At 41.4% G+C, this 19906-nt stretch overlaps 1 protein-coding gene and 1 long non-coding RNA gene across 5 annotated transcripts in view; one reads left to right on the top strand and one right to left on the bottom strand.

The window, feature by feature from the left end:
- Positions 1–9823, bottom strand: part of MTR (5-methyltetrahydrofolate-homocysteine methyltransferase) — a 49726-nt gene extending 39903 nt beyond the window's left edge. Inside the window, exons 1-5 of one of the 3 annotated variants that reach the window (XM_085055526.1) lie at positions 9554–9823; positions 4692–4903; positions 2071–2160; positions 1187–1256; positions 89–181 (exon numbers count right to left, since the gene is read on the bottom strand). In XM_085055526.1, coding sequence (XP_084911652.1) covers positions 89–181; positions 1187–1256; positions 2071–2160; positions 4692–4903; positions 9554–9575 — 487 coding nt within the window. In that variant the 5' untranslated portion in view covers positions 9576–9823. Of the gene's footprint in view, positions 1–88; positions 182–1186; positions 1257–2070; positions 2161–4691; positions 4904–6232; positions 6361–9553 lie in introns of those variants that run through there. The other 2 variants (XM_085055527.1, XM_085055528.1) reach the window with 2 other exon arrangements.
- A 1747-nt stretch (positions 9824–11570) lies between these two features.
- On the top strand, positions 11571–19699 carry LOC146439600 (uncharacterized). 2 transcript variants are annotated; one of them, XR_014850849.1, is made up of 4 exons: positions 11571–11616; positions 11756–11924; positions 14514–14665; positions 19307–19699. It is a non-coding gene; the product is annotated as an uncharacterized LOC146439600 (long non-coding RNA). The 2 variants fall into 2 exon arrangements; XR_014850848.1 differs by having other exon boundaries at positions 11753–11924.
- The last annotated feature ends 207 nt before the right edge of the window (positions 19700–19906 follow it).

Here is a 19906-nt window from a genome sequence, read left to right as displayed (position 1 = left end):
AAAATATGAATGATGGTAATTTTATCTGGAGATACGTCTCCCAACACTACTGCCTAAGTCAAATAACTTGATGGTTCTAAATACTTACTTATGTTCCTGTAATCTGGTCTCTCCACTGATGGTGACACAGAGAGTGTCCTGTTTGTTGGGCCCATGGCTCCAGCAACATATCTCCTAATTCCTAGACCAAGACACAGGAAGGGAAAAAAAAATCTAAACTGTTTACCTCTGGCATTACAGCAACAATCAATGTAAAATACCTCTAAGAACACCAAGACATCCACAGCATTCAGGGATGAAGAACTATAACACAGAAAACTCTTGTCTCAAATCTAGAGTTTAGTCAGCACAAGAGTAATTTGTCTCTCACACATGAAATTTCATTCAATTACTCTAATTGCACAGCATAGAACTGTCCTGGCATTTTTCACTACATAACCTTATTTAAATATTCTGGTATGTGTCATAAAACCCCCACTTTTTAAAAGCATATTTCAAATCTTGTATTTTCACTTCATGCTATGAATCAAATCAGTAAGGTGCTATCTGAACGGCAGCAGTGTTAGCTTGAAATACAGTTTGATTGTAGAATACAAGCAGAAATGATAGTCTTTGAAAGACAGCATTGTCTACAGCAGTGCAAAGGAGCACTAACCCCTCTCACATAATGCCTGTAAGGCATCTGTAAAAATGAAATGAAAATTTACAGATGACAGCCACATACTAAGATGATTCATTAGTTGCTGAATAAAGTTAAATCACTAGACAAACACTAGGATTAACTGGGAATCCACATTTACCTACAATCAGCTATCCTAGTTCTGGAGTACAAAGACTTGTGCCGTACTAACCTAAGGAACTTTTAACAGTCCCTGCTGAATTTATTTTCTCTAAAACACATCTGAAGACATGTTTCACCTGCAGTCTAGTAAGTTTCACCAGGCAGGCACAGGACAGCTATCTGGAAAAACACCTTAAGGACTAGATCCTTCAAACATTATGAAATTAGCGTGATATCAATAGAGATATGAAATTGCTGCAACTGGGCCTAACTTGCAAACATGCACAGTCTCATTTTATGTCCCCATAATGTAAGCCATGAAGCTATCCCGTAGTTAACATTTCAAAGAATGCAGCATTGTCAAAACCACAAACAAGTAAAAAGTTGAAGTAATATTATACTTACCTGTTTGAGCAGTTACAGTGTCTGCTGCTTTTCTGGCCACCTGTGCAGAGACTCTGTTTAACCGATATGCCTGGAACGATTACAGAAAATTACTGAGCAACCTCTAGCTCAGTCCAGCGTAACTCATCCTCAAAGAAACACCACACTTCCATCCAGTAGCTCACTGCACACTCTGAAGGGTCCCCAAGTCACAAAAGTGTTTATCAGCACTGTCACAGAGCTTCAAAAGGAACAGCTCAATATATGTCAGCAAGAGAGTTACATGGCAGGTTCATCCTGTGCATGCTCCAGCCTACAGCCCATCATAAAATTTCATTCTGTAAGGTAGTAAATAAACCCTGCTGAAGTCAACAGAAGCTGAAGAACAGGACTTTGACAAAATTAACCTACTCTTAAGTTCAATTTTTATTCAAATAGTGTGTTTTCAAGTATTTTCTTTCACATATTTGCTCAGGTTCTCAAAACAATAAATCACAAAGAATAGCTATAACTAATGCAAACTAGAAAGGACTTCTACATACACCAGCACAAACAATGCATAAGTTACATCCAGGCACAAAACAACTCCCTTGAGGCATTTGGTAAGTTGGAAGGACAGAAGCAAAACATCCCTGTTCACAGAACTGAGAGATTCCCTACATGCTCAAACACAATCTAGGACTATTTATTGTTGCCTGTACCTCTGTCAAGAAGAAGCACACTATGTCTGTGACACAGCAAGTACAACTGTCCACAGCAGCAGAGATGAGCTACAATCCCATCACATGGCTCAAGAGGCAGCATGCAGCCAATAAGCACAATACCAATGAATCCTGGGACTAAGCTAAACTTGGCTGCTAGGACATGATTAATGTTTTAATGTGTAGATAGTTTAGCATTCTTACCAAATGCTCAAGGCCGTAGTCAGCCTGCGCAACTCGGGTGCTGCTGAAAGTGTTGGTTTCAATGATGTCAGCCCCTGCCAGCAAGTATTCCTGCAAGACATGAAAGAAAAAGCTGGAGGCATGGAATGCAAGTAACCCAACTACTTTGTCTCATCCAGGTGACAAAAAGTCACAAATCATTTCCCATTTCAAAGCTGATCAAATTTTAAAGGCCTTATTCAAAAGCACAGGGCCAAAGCAATAGAAGTGTTCCATGTAACCAATTTTCAGAATTTCAGTGTCAGCCACACTTTCTATTAACAAGTGACATTTACAGTCACCTCTGCCACTAAGTCCAACACCCAGAGCACATTCTAGATTTCTGCACGGGGACATGGTTGGAGACAGCCCAATTGCTATCAGAAAGCAAGGGCTGCTGTGGGCAGTCTCAGAAAAGGCCCCAGTTAAACAACAACAGAAAATATAAAATTTAAACATTCTGAAGGGATTTGTACAGCACAAGAGCACATGGGGACAGAATACAAGCTTAGGAGAATTATGTTTTGTGCAGATCTCATTTAAAGTTTAACTAATGACCGAGATTCACAAACAGTTAAGCCCTCTGCTCCATTTTGGTTGTCTAATTCCCACTGAAGTAAACAGAAATCAATGCAAACTGACACATTTTTGCAGAATTTAGCCTGCATTTGTATAATCTCTATCAGTTGCCCTTCTCCCTTGCTAACTCCTCTTTTTGATCCCTTTGAACCTTTATGTGATCCCTATATATTGAAGGAAAGTAAAACACTTGAAGTGCTAGTAAGTCAGAAATACTGATGGCACCATTGAACATAAACCATTTAGATTTTCCTACAAGAAGTAGATGAACTCAGAGTTCAACACTGCAAATAAAGCCTTGATCCAAATGACAGCTGAAAATAAATTTGTTTTAAAACATGTTTTTATGCAAACAAATATGCTTTCTCTCAACTCCTCCTGAAAACATATGAAAATACCTACAAATAGCTATATTAAAATATACAAGCTCTTATATGCCCATCAATAACAAAGTAATTTTCTGAAAATCATCTGAACATGTTTAATGTGTACAAGCCCTACAACTTTACTGTCTACCACCACAGAAGGAAATAACATATGCAAACTAGGAAGGTAATTTTTGCCTTTGAAAATACATCACATCTCTTACCTCTGAATCTGACTGCCAGAAAGGAACAGCTAACATTTACTTTTTAAGTTACTGATATCCATGAGACATGATTCACTGGGCCATTAACAAAAAAAACCAAAACCAAAACAAAAAACACCCACTATACAGATAGTGGGATTATAGTTATTTTGTAGAAATATTTTCATCTACTATTGCAAGTTCCTTCTGTCCAGTTCTCAGCAGAAATAACCACTGGTAGCTGTAAAATATGATATCACCACCCATTGCTCAGAACACCCCTGACCCAATAGTTGCTGCAGGAATGGGGACCACAGAAGACAGTTTTTTTACCCTCTTCCTAAAGCACCATTAACTGGCCATTAGAGAGATAATAGCAGGTTCCTTGGTTTGAGTCAATACATACATTCTCAAGTCGCATCATTATTGCTCAGCTAAACCTGCCAAATTCAACTGTTAAAGCAGCTTACCCTATTAAAACCACAAACTATTATAAATCCCAAGGCTCATGACCACTACAGCTCAGCTGATTGTGTTCAGTCCCTGCACTATCTACAAATACTTCCCTCTGAAATTTTTATAGGTCAAAGACTGATTCTTTCCATCTCATCATTCTTAAATCCAAAGAATGGCAGTTAGAACATAAATTAAAAATACAGATTACATTCCATGTGTAACAAACACAAGCCAAATGATTCTCATCAATGAAATACAGATAAGGTCAATAAATGACTGGGAAAACCCAGAACAGATGTGAGGCTTCAACTGAATAACAAATAGCTGCAGTGCTCTTCAAGCATTCCAATTATTACAGTAAGACCTATGAATACCTGAAACTCAGTAAATACAAGACTTAGGAAGTTGTTTTTCAAAGTCTAATTGAAGAAAGGAAAACAATGAAATCTGTTTGCAAATTCCTAATCATCAGCAGATTAGACTGTTTTACTCCCTGGACCACACATTGATATTCTAGGGAAAAAACAAGACTATGGAAGCACATATACTCATTAGGAAGCTCATATACTCATTAACTACAGAAAGGCCTGCTTCAGGCTGTCACATTTAACAGCCCTTTAATACACAATTATAGAAACACATCCAGAATTCAGATATGTTCTACTTATATGCATTTCAAGTACTAGCTGAGGAGAAGAAGAGGAAATAAAAATGAAATAAAACAGAATCTACAATTAATAGAAATACATCAGAGACATAAGTCAAAAAGGGATTTAAAAATAGCACTGCCTGGGTGACATCAGGAACCAAGACACAAATGCTGTGCTCACACAACCAGAACAGTCAAATCTGCTCATTCTTTTTCACATGGTTACCTAGCACTCTCTTCCCTATACCCAAAAGACACTGGAGCGCCAGGAGCCTATGGTATGGAAAAGGAGTGCAGAGGCCAGGTTCTCCCTCCTCCTCTTGTCAAGAGACAGAAACCAGAACCACCTACCTTGTGTATGTCACAGATTATATCAGGTTGAGTTATACTGAGAAGGTCATTATTGCCTTTCAAAGGCTTGGAATGATCTTTAAATTCATGCCCTCGGAAATCCTCTTCTGTCAGGGCATGTTGCTGGATCATGGTCCCCATGCCCCCATCCAAAACCATTATCCGCTCCTGCAGAATGGATTCAATTTCATCTTCCATACTTTTCTGGGGATCTGTTGTAAAAAGATAAATCCAGTATTTAAGTAGTTCTGAAATTCCCTGTCTGTAGACCTGGACAACATGAGTTCTTCCCATTCAAGAAACAGAATAAACTAACCAATCCTCCACTGAAACCAGACAGTAACTGGTTTACTTCACCTACAGTTCCAATCACCTGATGTCAGGTAACAGCTGCATCTATTGATATACAATTGGGCTCAACTGGTCTTTTACCTAAGGACTGTCACCCACTCAGAGTCAGCCACAGAAAATATTAACAAAAGTTCACAAGGGCATACATGAAAGTCGCTATATAAACCAGTCTCCAAAACTGGAAAGTGTGATAATTTCCACCACAGCTTCATTTGAACAGCAATGCAGAGCAGCCTCTTAGTACCAGATACCATACTGTGACACTCAAGTACAAAAGAGAAATTAGTAAACGTCATTAAAAAAACAAATACCTACACCTACCTTAATTGCTTGTATCTTAATGATAGAGAAAGAGAAATAAACTGAGCAAACAAAAACAATTCTTCAGCTGAGTCCTAAATTCATTTAGGATTACACTAGTAAATAACAATTTGTCATATGCCAAGATTTGACAACAGATAATAGCCAGGCTTTACTTTCTTTTGCACACACATAGCAAGATACTCTTTCCATGTAATGCAACTTCTATTGTGACATCAGTACTGTTAAAAAGCAACATGCTGGAGAGAAGCTGAGGCCGAGAGGAATGCATTGCAAGGTTGCATTTATAGCAACACTCTGGAAAAACAGCTCTACATCAGAAGTAGTCTCAGCATGAAGAGAAGCCAAAGAAAATTTGCTCTCTAACAAGTGTGAAGCATTTGAAGGCAGATTAAAATACCAAAAAGTAAGCCATCCTCGCTTCAAGTCGAAAGTTTTAACACCACACAGGCAGGCTCAGCAGGTTCTTACACAAGAGCTTAAATCTACTCACGTTAAACCACCAAATTATTCATGAAAGTAAAATCAATCCTTGAGCTAAAGGCTTTTAGAAGCAAGACACAAAAAATTGTATCTGAAAGTAGGTCTGCAGTGCAGACTCCCATGGAGCGTAACTCATGTGCTTTGCAAGAGCTACAGCCCAGTGAGACACATCAGCATTAGAGCTCACTGGTGCTTTAATGAGCCTGCTCAGCCAATTCTTTGGCCCTGAGAGCTGCAGCCCAGAGAGTTGAGATGTGCTGAGTCCTCCCAGAACCAGTCCTGCTTTCTATAGGTTTCTATCCCTTTAACCTACGTGCTTCCCAACTGTCTTCTCAAACACACTGGGAAACAAAGAGTTACCCTTCGGTTGTAATCCTGCACCTCACCTGGTCCTTTCTGCTTTCTCTACTGCTTGCCTCACTGAACAGAAGCCTTTTCAGCATACGGTTTTCTGCTCATAGGAGCACAGATCTCTGCCTCATTGCTGCAAGAGCCTCATTCTGAAGTTTTCAAAATTTGTGCTTCTTCAGCAGCATCTCAAAAAGCTGCAGGAAATAGGGTGGGAATCATGAGGGTGGCCATCAGTGCCAGAGGTATGCAGACTCTGTTTTACGTAGGAATGACACAGCTCTAAGCCCACCAAAACCCAATTTACTTGTCCTTGCTATCAATAACACCTGACTCTTCTTTCAATAGGAGAATGCACTACTTGAAGTCATGCTGTGGCACATTGACAGTGCAGTTTCAAGCTGAAAACAAAGTCTGCAGACAGGTCCAAAACCACTCCAGAAATCAAAGATGATTGATTCATAAAGCCATGCTAGGAAGTGCTGAACTCTGCCCTTGGAACAAAAGCAAGGGGGAAGCTAGGAGTCAGTTCTACTAACAAGTACCATCATCTTAATTCAGCATTCAACTCACGTAATTCTCCTTTCCAACACAAATGGTCCAAGAGTTTCTTACAGAATAATAAAAAACCCAAAAAATTTGGAGAAATTCCTAAGCAGGGAAAAATCAGGTCAGCCTTTTTTCTGTTGTTGTTATTGCTTATGAACCCTGCTCCTACCTCAGCTCAGCCAAATGCTGATTAGAATTTTGTTTAATGAAGATCACTGGTGAGCTTTGGGAAATGGATAGCCTTTTCCATTCAGAAGGAATGGAAAAGAAACTGCTTCTATAAATGTAAAAGAAATAGTAGCAAACCAGCAGTGGTAACAGGACCCAGGACCAATTACTTTGATTTTACACACTACTGAAACGTAAAACATAAAGCACATTACCACAGGGTGTTGTAGGGCTGGAACTAGTTTAGAAGACCACACCAAATAAACTAAAATAACAGCACAGGCCTAAAAGTCAGTGGGATACAGAATGCGAAAGAAATAATCCTAACACCCTGCTTCACTTACCCAAGGTAAATACTCGGTCTTGAAATACTTGTCTGTAACAGAGAAATTATCTGAGTTACAGGACTTTTTACTTCTTGTAGAATAGCTGTTCACCTCTAGTCATTCACTAGCAATTTTAAACTTCACTCAAATGTAACTTTCCATTTTTCACAATGGAAGCAGTCAGAGAATAAGGCAAGATAATGTTCTTTCATCTCCTTATCCCAGCCCAAACACATACAGGCTATATGCAGAGCTGAAGGGATGTATGTTCTCCACAACAAAAAAAAAATACTTCAAAGGTTGCAATTTGTTTTAAACCAAACTTTTCTGATGCCTGCAACGATTCTCAAAAGGTATTGTTTTTTATTATTGATGCACTTCCATAGCAAATTTATTTTTAGTGTAAAATAGCCTGGTATACAAGTACTTGGAAGGGAACAAAGCATTACAAGTTGCTTCCAAAGCTTTTATAAAGGAGCAACCCAACTGTGACAGTATTAAAGTGTTTTCATCACATTAATGTGCCAGAACAGAAGCAGAAGAACTACATGGGGAGAGAGGCACTTACAGTATCTGGTGTTTCCTACATTGACCAGCTCCTCTCTTGATTGGAAACAGGGCCTCTCCATATTTGTACATTCAAATTCAACAAAATAGCATTGCCCCAAACCACCCCCAAGCACAAGTTTCCCCATCATTCAAAAATTACTGTGCAGCATGCAGAAATTACAGTATTAGTAGCTAGAAAGGATGCTCTTGCTATCAGCCCACTACAGACAGCTCATGATAACCTCAGCATTATTTGCTGTTCAATTAATTAAACAGTCTTTAGCTGGATGCCCTCTGGCAATAGAAAGAGTTTCATGAAGTGTAGCAACAGATGTTACACAGGACCTCAGCAACAGTGGGCAGCAGCAGCCTGTTGCTACGTTATTTGTTACCCAGCCAAGTATTGGATCTTAGCACCTTCAGCGTGGGTACCTATGTGCACCTTGCTAATATTTCCATCACAGCACCCGTCTTATGAACCATTCAGTTCTTACATAACAGACAGACAAGATATTTATGTACCCAATGCATTTACAAAGTTAGCTTGAAAGGCAAACAACCACTACAAAAGTCACTGAATTTTCAGAATAACAGTATCCTGTCAGATGTGCCCACTGTCTCTAGTTAAACATGCAAATCCCAGTTTTAGAAAGCTGCCTGTGTAACAACCACAACTGTCCATCTTCTGACATCAGGAATCACAGGGAAACAGACCTGTGTGGCTTCGCCTTGTGGGATGTCCTGTCCTTCAAAGGCTACAGAGAAACACTGTGCTCAGCTTCTCCATGACCCACTCCCAAACCCAGCTCCTTAGCCTCGCTGCCAAATGGACACACCACCACCTACTGTCTCATGCCTGTTCACTGGGGCTCCACATATACCTCCAGCACCCAATTTTTGCCTCCATCTAAGGAGAACTTCTCTCCCACTGCCCCACCACTTCTCAAGCTGCTGCTGCTGCTGCTACACCTTCACGTTTCCCAATTCCCAAACCCAATCGGCTCTGCAGGGACAGACACTAGGCCACAGTCTGACCCCAAATGGAATGGGAGAAAGGGCAGGGCAGGGCAGCACTGTCTTTGTCACCTGGAGAAACCTCGGGCCGCAGCAGCTCCCTGTGCAGTCGGTGGCGAGCAGGCTGCAGGCCTGGTTGCCGTGCCGAGGGATGCCCGGCCGAAGCACAGGCTCAGCACCACGCCCTCCCGCACAAGCATTAAAGAGAGAAGTGCTTGGGATCTCTGCTGGCGGCAGCACCACTGAAAGCAGCCACGGCCAGACCTGGCCATTTTAAAACACCGCGGCAAATTAGGAGCTGTGATTTGATGTATCCTCCCCGTCCAACGACTTCTGTCTAACCCGTGAAATGGCACTTTTGGCTCAGAGCCCCGAGAAGCTGGAGCACACCCAGTCCCCACCAGCGAGCTTCAGTTTGTACTTTCCCGGCTAAGTGTGTCGCCGACGGGGCGGCGGGGATGCCGCGGCGGTGCCTGCCGCCCCTGCCTGGCCGGGCGCAGCTGCTCCAAGGGGCCGGAGCCAACCAGCGCGCTCACTCACCGCACTCACTCGCTCATTCACTCCCGACACCCACACGCCACACGCGGCTTCCACAAAACTTACAGGCGGTGCGTCAGTGACGCCCCCGCCCGCAGCGAGCCGCGGGCACCACCAGAAGCCGACGGGAGGGCGCGCCCGCCTTCCCCTCCCAGCCACAGCCCGCCCGGCCACCCCGCCATGTCCCCCGCGCCCCGCGCCGCTCCCCAACAGTACCCGGCGGCCCCGTGCGCGCCATCGCTGCCCGGACGTCACCGCCCCGGGGCCGCGCGCAGCCCGTGACGTGAGCTCCGCCCCGAGCGCGAGCGGGCAGGAAGCGCGCGCTGCGCCTGGCCTGAGGGCAGCGGGAGCGGGCTGTGCCTGACGGACACACGGACACACCGACAGACACACCGACGGACACACCGACACACCGACGGACACACCGACGGACACACAGACAGACACACAGACACACTGACGGACACACAGACACACCGGCAGACACACCGAGCAGACCGCAGCCTGGGCTTCCAACTAACTCACCCACCGTTCGATGCCCCGGGGTGAGGAGGGGGTGACTTTGGAGCCAGGCAGGGCTCAACAGCATTGAGCTGTCCCTCACCGCGGGGAGAAGCGGGGATGTGGTGTAGGGGAATAATTGTTTCAAACGCAAACGACAAGTGTCCTGCAGTTAGAGGAGAGTATAGTGTTGAGAGGAGGCATGTAAATGACGAACTGAAGTCAGACTTGCCAGTGACATGGATGCATGTTACTCTCATGTAAACCTGGAAGCAAGATTACACTAAAGGCATCAAGTTAAGGCACGGTTTGCTCGACAGTCGAACAAAACAAATACAGTGTGACATATTTTGACACGAGTTTCATTCTGGTGGTACATCCTTTCAACTGCTTATAGGAGGACTCAGCTTTTAAAAGGAAGAAATAGCTGCAGAGCAGCCCTGCAGTCACCACACTGTGTAGTGTGTGCTGGCAAGAGTTGGAATAGCTTAAAGGAATAACTGTTTCTCTCATTTCATGTCAGTGATTCAAGTGCCAATAATAAACATTAACAGCATTGTCATTTTAACTCGTTCAATGGTCAAAATATGAAAGGCAGGAAGCCTGTAAAATGGATTGTTGACCAGCCTGTTTTGCCTGCATGTTGCATTAAGTTAAGCAAGCAAAGCAAGTGCTGCAGGTGAAAATGCAGGGACCACTGGTTCTGTGTAAACAGCAAGGAACTGAGGTGGCTTTGCTCCCTCAGGTGCCTGGGCCTCAGTTCTGTGCAGCAACATAAAGCCTTCAATCAGCCAAGAGCATGGGTTGCTACTTAATAATGGCTTCTGCATTTCCCCTGGAAAATCTTTAACAGACTCAAAATTAATTAAAAGCCGCTAGTATGGATGATTCCTGGAGGCTAAATATTCACTCTTGAATTTTCTTCTGAGACACAGAAACTGGTTACAAACTCTTTTGAGTCCAGTGTCATCCAGGAACTTCTATAATCAATCATCACTTTGGTCAATGGTGATTTATGTATATATATTAAAAAATTAGCTTTATGTTTAAATGACATATATATTTAATTCATTTTCAGAAGGAGTACAGGCAGCCCACAAATAAACTAGGTAGTAGTCCAGCTTCAGTTGTAGAGGCCATGCTCCAGTCTTGAATGTCAGGAGACACTGCTGGAGAGCAAACCTTGCCTGTCAGCAAGTTATTGCAGTGCTGAGCCTGAGCTCCCACTGCAAAAATGTGTCCCAAAATTCCAGTGTAAGATGTGATCGTTGGGAAATCCATACTCTTTAGAAACCTAACAACAGAAGTGGAACACACTAAACAGCAGCAGAAGTTAGGTACTCCTAGACAGAGCTCAATTTGATCCCGATTACACACAATTTGCATATATTAGAGAGATGGGCAGTGCTTTGAGAACTGTTCAAGATTTTAGGGTGTATATTTCCTTGCTTGAGTTTTGGACTCAAAAGCAAAAAAGCTTCCAACTTTTTTGTCATGTCACATAACACTGAAAATTTCCTCTGGCAGCAATGCAGGTTAAAAAGCTCACCTTCTACACAGTTGCTTTGTGACAACAGATCTTTGTACCACAGCTCAGCACATCCTTGCGTGTGCTGATGCAGTTGTTTCTGTAACTGCTGCAAAGTAGGTCAGTGGGAGGGAAAAGAAAAAAGCTGCAAATTTGAAGGTGCTTTCGAAAAGGATTATTTCACATATCCCATTTCCTTTACATTTTCACAACCACATTAAACCAGTTTGACTGTGTGATGCTGTGAAAGGTCAGTCCCAAATTCCACCCTGTGCCACCCTCCCATTTCCATCCTTTTCCTTGTGTGGGTGCTAGCCCTCGAACACAGTTCTTCTGTAAAGGTCAGTTATCGGTGGTAACAGATCTCTGATCCAATTCATCTGCAGCAGAATGGTCTCCAGAGCTGACGCAGGAGCAGCAGCAGGAAGAGAGGACAGCAACCCCCCAGCCTCAGACTGTTTCATCTGCTTGAGAAACTACTTGTACAAACAACTGAATGAGCACAACTGAAGTAGGATACACTTCAGAGGGTGAAGGGAAGAGAAATAACTGGTAAAGGTAGCATTCATCCAACAAATAAGTAGCACCACAAAACTTCAGCCTTAATCTGTTTTGCAATTTTAGAGAATTTCAGGTCCCTTTTCTTGGTTTAGTTTCAATGCTGACACTATTGCACGGTGCTGGGAGTCCCGGTGCACATCCCTATCCTGACACTGACACACACCTGCAATTATCAAGATTGTTGAGCTTTTTCCTTTAGAGGCTCTAACACATGGTATGTTTGGAGGTAATATTCAAGGATTTGCAGTGAACCTGTCCTTCAGCTTGAGAAGTGCTTTTTCTGTGTCTTGTGGAGTGTTGTCCTTATTTTGCTAAGTTAGGCTGACAAAATACTGTTCCCTTTAATACATTTAGAGCAGTAGCAGGAGCAGCTTAGAGTTGCAGAGCAGTGGAATAAAGCAGGAGAGAACACAAAGTTGGCATCATTCCCATGTGTGAGAAACCTGACCTTAGCACTGTTGGGAATTAGTCCTATTTAAACATCAGATGCAGACAAGGTGTCATTCATGCAAACATCATCATGGTGAGAATCCTGGTTTCTGAAGGTGGTTGTAAGTGGTGGATTAATGAAGCTACCATCTTCCTAATTGTATAACAAGACTAAATCCAAATTAATATCCTCAGCAAAAGAAACCAAAAATCTCTAAGTCAGATCAAGTTTCTGGTATTACAAGTATATTTGAAGGTATTTTCAAACCACTGTTTTCCCCAGCTCCTCCCACACACACAGCTAAATTCTCACAGGTCTTTTAAAACCAGGCAGTGCTTGAAGCAAACAAAGCCATCTTCATATTCTGATTATTTTTCTGGTGCCAAGGATCTGTTCACCAGTTTGTTGCTCTACTTGCACACCCATGCATTCAAATACCATACTCACCTTACATGTGTGTAAGATCAAACATATACCTCTCATTCCCATAATGTCTGCTTTTATTCCTGAGGACACAGTTCCCAATGGATTATTCACATAGGTAATCCTTATTTAAACAAGAACAGTGGGATTATTCATGTTGCTATTGAACAGTTCCATTTCAGAGAATTATATGCCAGCTAAGCAGTCACAACTCCATGCAGAAGCCTGAAGGAGAAAACAGATTAATCTGATTTCAGAGCACTCTGTTCCATGAAGTTACCACTTGTACTGTTTTGCTGCAGCTGGATTCTTGCCCTATTTTGGATGACTAAGCTGCACTACTTGTTTTTCTATTTTTAGAATTTCCTCTGAGTTTAAGAATTACTATTTCTTTTTAATAATTTTGTTGGTCCACAACTTAGAGGACATTTTTTGTGATCCAAGTACAAATTATCTGTTCCATATAAGTTAAATTATGATCTTAACATTTTTCTTCCAGGATTAAAATCTTACCTGGAGTCAAAAGAAAGCTGAGTGCTTCAAGATCAATTCTAAGCACACTTCAAATGTCCGAATAGCCTATTAAAGATGTGCAGTTCAGGGAAGTACCAACAAATTTATTCTGCTTATTTACCATAGATTTTGGACTTCACTATTTAAAAAAAAAACCAAAGTCTCCAGCACAGTGAAATGAAATACACTAGAGTGAACTGAATATAACCTTTTCCATCATTTTAGAGAATCTTTGTGGATGAAAGACTGTATAAATGCCTGGAAGGACTGAAATGCAGGCATGAGAGGACTGGGAATTCAATAGGGGGTGTAGTCTTACAGCTGATTCATACTGCGGGCAAACTTTGTCAACTCATTTCAACTAGTTACAGCTTTGTGCCAGTAAATATTTTACATTTATTTCATTATGAAATTTTGCAGCCTTTTTAAAACCTTCCTTATGCACCTTTCAGGCATCCACATCAAAATCATAGAAGAGAGGCTGATGGTGTTCTCAGGGCCATAGCAGTCGATAGATGAGCTCAGAAATACAGACTCCAGCAGCTGAAGGGGACTGTCACAGCACAAGCCCTAGGCATACTTTTGCTGCCTGCACAGTATAAATGGGATTACACTTTTCCTGACAAACACATCTGTTTGTGTTCGACACAGCTTGAGCTCTCTGAAAATGTGATGAAAATCTGTTGAATGAGGAGGATTGTAGAAATGTTCGACCAGCTTTGAATGGTGGTCAGTGAGAAGACAAAGCCAAGTATCTCACCCTGGTAGTGCAAACACGGCGCAGTGGGGCAGAGAAAAGGGACGTGCACAGGTCATGTGATGTGTGAGTGGCTCTGGAGAGCTTCCAGCAGTGCATCCAGCTGTCAGGCAGGACTCCATCCCTGGGAGAGAGTAGCCTCAATTCTACCACTTTCTTTCATTAAACTGCAAACCTTGTAAAATTTTTTGCAAGGGCAGAAGGAATCCTTCTGTGCAAAATACCTTGAAAGACCAGTGCCCTATTTGGCATTCTCTAACTTACAAATAGCAACAATTCAGTATGTTGTCAACAATCTCTTTAAAAACATGCTTTACAGGCAGTTCTGTTCTCTTAAAAGGACTTTGAAACTGCACGGTTCATTCAGTTTGTTTTAAAGTCTAACATGCTAGGTTTCAAAACTTTGTGGAAGCTGTTTATAGTCACAAGCACAGCAGTGACATTTTCCCTACCCTTTCTATAGGCAGGCAGCATCTCCCTTATCCTGAGAGGGATTTGAGCAATGCTATCCCCTCCCATACATTCAATTCATTCTAGGAGAGCAGAAACAGAGAGGGGAGAAGGAAGCTGTTGGGGTCAGGAGCAAGGAGACAGCAGCATGGATTGAAGTCCCAGGTAAGTTTAAGGAACCACTTCCAGAAATATACACAGTTCAAGAGAACTGCTTTTGCTGGAGATATTGACTATGAATAAAGAAAATTGTTTTCAAATCAACATGTTAAATGAAGGAAAAATGCAAGCGGTGTAAAGATATAAAATTATCAGACAAAAAATAATATTGAAAGTCTCATGTATGAATGTGAATGAAGAAACGAAGAAATTAAAAAATGCTCAAAGGGGAGGTTGGTTCTAAATCTTGCCTAAGCTTCAGAAATAAAATTGTGAGGAAGAAGCAGCCTCTTGCATCTGCAAACAGTAGCAACACCATAAGCAAGAGACACTGACAGGGAACACTGCTCTAGGGCAGAGTCTTTCTTTAGTTATCAGTAATACATATTTACATTTAAAAAAAAAAATGCCCAGAGTGCACTTTGTCATCCTAAAGGCCCAATATTTCCACCCTGTTGGTTACTGATACCAGTCAGGTCTTACTCTTTGGTGAGTTTTCAACAACATAGTAGCAAAAAGTTTCTTCTGTTAGCCTGCGGTCTACAATTATTCCCTTTGAGGTTTTTTTGACATCTCTTTTTGTTTTGTCAAACGGAAGGACTTAACTTTGGGCCTTAACACTTGACAAGCCTAAAAAGTATTAAGCAATCTAAGATCTGCTGACAAGTCCTCAGAAGTCTCTATTAGCATTGCTACATTCCATTAGTGTTTTCCATGCATATTTTCCAGCTTGGATCTGGAGCAGTCTTTATACAATGTACAACCCCTCATGTAATAGAATTGCTGCCAAGGACTTGAGCTTGGAGGTAATATTAGAGGGCGGCAAGAGAGAGTAGATCTGAGTCTCCCTGTATATTCCAGCACATGAAAATACTGTGTATTATGCTTCCCTCCTCTCCTGTTTGCTCTCCCACAGGCAGGGCAAGTACATTGGCAGCTGGCAAAGCCTCCAGAAGAGTAGGAAGAGGATATGAGCTGGGGTGTAGCTTAATCACATTTAATGCTCCTGTCCCCTCTTTACTGTGTAGAGCAGAACCCACTGCAAGCAATTGGATTTTGATGCCAGCAGTTGCTGACGGAATAATCTGTGGTTTATATCTTAAATTTTCATCCAGTACACAAACATCTTTCCATAAGCTGGTGACCGGAGAGCATACTATCATTCCTGTCTATTGAAGGGTCTAAGAAGTACTTCAGGAGCAGCAGGTAAAGCTAAAGATATTAAATAAAAATAAAGGGAAGAACACTTTATTTATTGCCTTAGTACAAATGAAGAATAACTGCATTCTGATCAAGCAGAAATAAAGTGTCTCCCTTTAAAATCCAGTTCAAGGGAGCCTTGAGATCATTAAACTAGATTTAAGTCAACATCTCCAGTCAGAAACATTTAAGCTCTAAGGGAGAGCTGTTAAAAGCAGGAAAAGGGCAGCGGCAGACAGAGGCTGGTGTCTGAGTCAGAAGGGAAAGTGATCTGCCAAGAGACAGTAATGCTGGCAGGAGGGCAGGTGCCTCCTCAGAAAAGGCAAATGAAGGGCCACTGCTAAAGGCAATCCTGTCTGCAGAGCTGCACTTCAGTTAGGCCAGCCCTACAAAAAGGGGTAGTGACCCTGACCAGGATGTTGCCATATGGAGCTATTCCAAAAGGACTTCGGTAGAATGTTCATTCCACTATAGCTGTTCCAGTTGTCCCTTGCAAATAAGGCCAGCCAGGCCATCTGGGTTCATGGTCTGGCTTGAAGAAATAATGAGTCTTACAGAAAATCTGCTCTAGATCCCAGAAGAGGGAGAGTGTCAGGGCAGTCAGGTGGGGTCATAAATAAAGGTTTTCAGTTTTTCATGCTGAAAGAAAATGAAAAAGCCAGTTACTAATTTTTGATGGATGGAAGGTGATTGCACAACCATAATCAAAACATTTAGTTTGGAGTGCGGTTAGGACTAGTCTTCTCAAGGTTAGGTGGCTGATAGAAATGTATAGTTTGTTAAGGAGAAGAATGAAAAATGTTAAAAAATATGTTGTGTTTTTTTTTTTTATATAAACATAAAATTTTATATAACATAAAGTTTACATTTGCCTTTTTGCCACAAGCATAATTTCAGCTTCTTACAAGTGCATATGCAACTATTCTAAAATGAAAAATGGGAAAAAATTTAAATATAATTCAATGGCTAAAGAATGTAATCATACTTGTGCATTTTTATTTACATATCAAAATACTGACATTTCAGCCCCTTAAGCCCACAAGTCGCCTCAGATAATGAGGCAGTTATTATTGCTGAGTGACAACAGTGTTTGCTGGATAGTGCAGGTGTTTGCCAGCTTGCTGTGGCAAATCAGGCCTTGTCACCTTCCATTAGCAAATCACAAAGGTAAAAGTTAGAGCTGCCATGGAATGTTGGCCCTAGACACTGCACAAATAACAGCAAGACTGCTGTTCAGCACATCACCCAAAGTTAAATTCTGTGCCTTTGGTTTAATGACAGCAGAAGTAGACAGGACCTCAGGGATGTGGTGTACAGTAGCACTGTGCCTGCCAGGCGTGCTCATCACACTCACCTGGGCACTCACCAAATATTACCAGCTGTCTGATATTTAAATAGGTTTGCTAAAAAGTTTGTCAAAACTGTGACTGGGGTTTATTTCACAGGAGGTAGGATTTGCTCTGTCTTGGGTTGCCTGCATCTTGAAAACATCCTTTGGAAAGCTGGCATCATGTCCATATTAATTCTGGTAGGTTACCAGAAGATAAAGAGCTAACCAGGACAACCAAAAAAACTTTCAAGAACAGTTTCCAAAATATAAAGGAAGGAAAACTGTATTTTTTTTAAAAAGAAGACTTTTTTTCAAGCATATCCAATAGACTGGTGGATAGTTTATAGATAGTTTCAGTAGTAGGTGCTACTGAAAGGAATAGAACTCTCAAAGCAGGTATATTTTATCTTGGCAGAAAAACTGACTAAATATTTGGCATCAGTGTGCAGTGTTGCACAAGTTTGTGATCCACAAATTACTGTCAGCTTGGAGACTCTTCTTGGCACACATGGCCACATGCTGTCTCATTTTCAGACTTTTCCATTATTCCTCCTGTTCGTAACAGTGGAGCCAGGATTCAAGTCTGAACGAGATGTTTGATACAGCCATTCTTTGCTTTTCTGTGGTGCAGTTTTTTGGGTTTTTTAAATTATATTCATTTGCTGTGCCTTTATTGACAGTTCCATTCAAATCAAGGCCAGACTTGCTGCCAACTTAAGCAAACATTTCTTCTCTCTGTCTTATCAGCAGACCAGCTAAAACCTGAAACAGGACCTTCAGTGTCTGAGCCAAAAGAGCTGTTCTGTACCTGGGCTTCTGCCACAAGTATCCCTTATGCAGCTGGAAGGTTCCAGCTCAGGAAAGCACATAGGATAAGCACTCCTCCCGAGGACAGCGCTCAAGGTCATTTTTCACTTAAAGAATTAACAGGAATCCTGAAAGGAAGAAGGTTTCCATGAGTTGGGGCCAAATAAAACAGCCAGGTGCAAGTAGATGAGGCATGGATGGGTGTTAAAATAATCTTGGGATATTTATCCTCTCAGGACATTCATCCAGTATATGTGATTTCCAAGTAATTAAAGCAATATGCTGCTGATAAACACATTTGTGAAATGCAGTATTACAAATGCTAATGAAATTTCCCAAAACCTAGCAAATTAGCAGAGGAATTTATTTTGAAGATTAGAATATGAAATCCTAGTCAAGCTCATATATGGAAAACATTTGGCTTATTGTTTAATATAGCTGCCTTAATTAATGAGGGAAACGAGTGGCACTCCTAGTAGTGGCTCAAGGTTTGTGGTCTGCACATAAATGTTCTTTTGTTGTGAATAATAAAGGACTTTCAGTGAAAGTGGGTGGCTGGGTCCCTAATTCCACAGTTATACAATCACTTTAAGGTAATGTAAATACAGGCTGCTGCTCCAGGGGATAATCTACAGTTCTAAGCACTCTAGATATGTATTCCCAGCCAGCATGCTAACCAGACCAGGGAACTGTTCTATTTATAAATAAATGGGATCATGGAAAAAGTGAAGATAGGCTTGTCCTTTGTGATGACAGCCCACACCTTGGGTTAAAATTAGAAAGGAATTACACATTTTAAAAAGAGACTAATAAAAATAAAGCTGGAAATAAAAAAAAAACCCTGGAAATAAAATCCAGCTTAGAACAGTCAGTTTTCTATATAAAAATATTTGATTTAAAACAAGTGGAATCTCACCAGAACATGCTAACAACGGTCTATAGTTAAGGCTTAACGCTGCTGAAGTGGCTCCCCAAATAAAATACCTTCTGAACACAAGCAGAATGTAGACTGATGCACAAGCAAGTGCATGCCCAGGTGGTTAACCATGAAACTTGGGGAAGAGTGGCAAAAGTAATGAATAGATATTATTTTCTCACTAAATATTATTGGAACTATTTGTAGAAGCCCACCAAAACTGATACCATTACAGTGATGAAAGCATGCTTCAAAGTGCCTGTTCATTTACTAGCAATGATCCAACAATTGCTTCCTTACAGAATTAGTCTCAACCACAAGTTATTTCAGTCAAGAAAGGAAACTGCTTACCATCCAAATCTAGGTGCTAACAAGAGCTGTTTTACTCCTTCAGTGACACCCCTTGTGTCTGGGAGAACCTTTACAGACACCATGAACAACCTGAATAAAAGAACATGATGTCCCCCAAGAATTCAGAAACTGAACAACAGGATGTTCTGATGAAAATTCAAGCCTCTAGGAGTGGCTTTGGCCCAAGCCTTTTGTGGTCAGTGGATAAAGAAAACAGTGCTGGAAATTGTGTGTACAAAGAAGGGAGGTGTGAAGGTAGCACAGAGCTGACAGCAAATTTCTACCTGTATCAGCACCTTTTAAAAAATCACTGTCTGAAAATTATTACTATAAAATCAAAATTATCTTGGCGGGAAGTTTTTCAAAGAACTGTTGTATTCATGTAAAGTCACAGAAGACATCTGTTTTACAGTCATTAAAGCAACTTAAAACCTTACTGACTTTTTTGAATTGTAATTTATTCTACAACGTTCATTCACATGATCATCAAAATAATCCTCTGCCTCCAGGTACTGAACGTTGATTTGGCCCATGTGATTGGCATATTCATTACCCTGGATTCAGTTGCTGTACTTTTTTGTAGTAAAACTAGTTTGCTGCCAGAATTGTATGGACAGAAAATGTTGCTGCATTCATTCCCAGT

The sequence above is a fragment of the Lichenostomus cassidix genome, chromosome 3 (assembly GCF_008360975.1).
Source record: "Lichenostomus cassidix isolate B80296 chromosome 3, HeHo_3.0, whole genome shotgun sequence".
NCBI classification, from domain to species: Eukaryota; Metazoa; Chordata; class Aves; order Passeriformes; family Meliphagidae; genus Lichenostomus; species Lichenostomus cassidix.
This window is presented reverse-complemented; position numbering and strand designations above follow the sequence as displayed.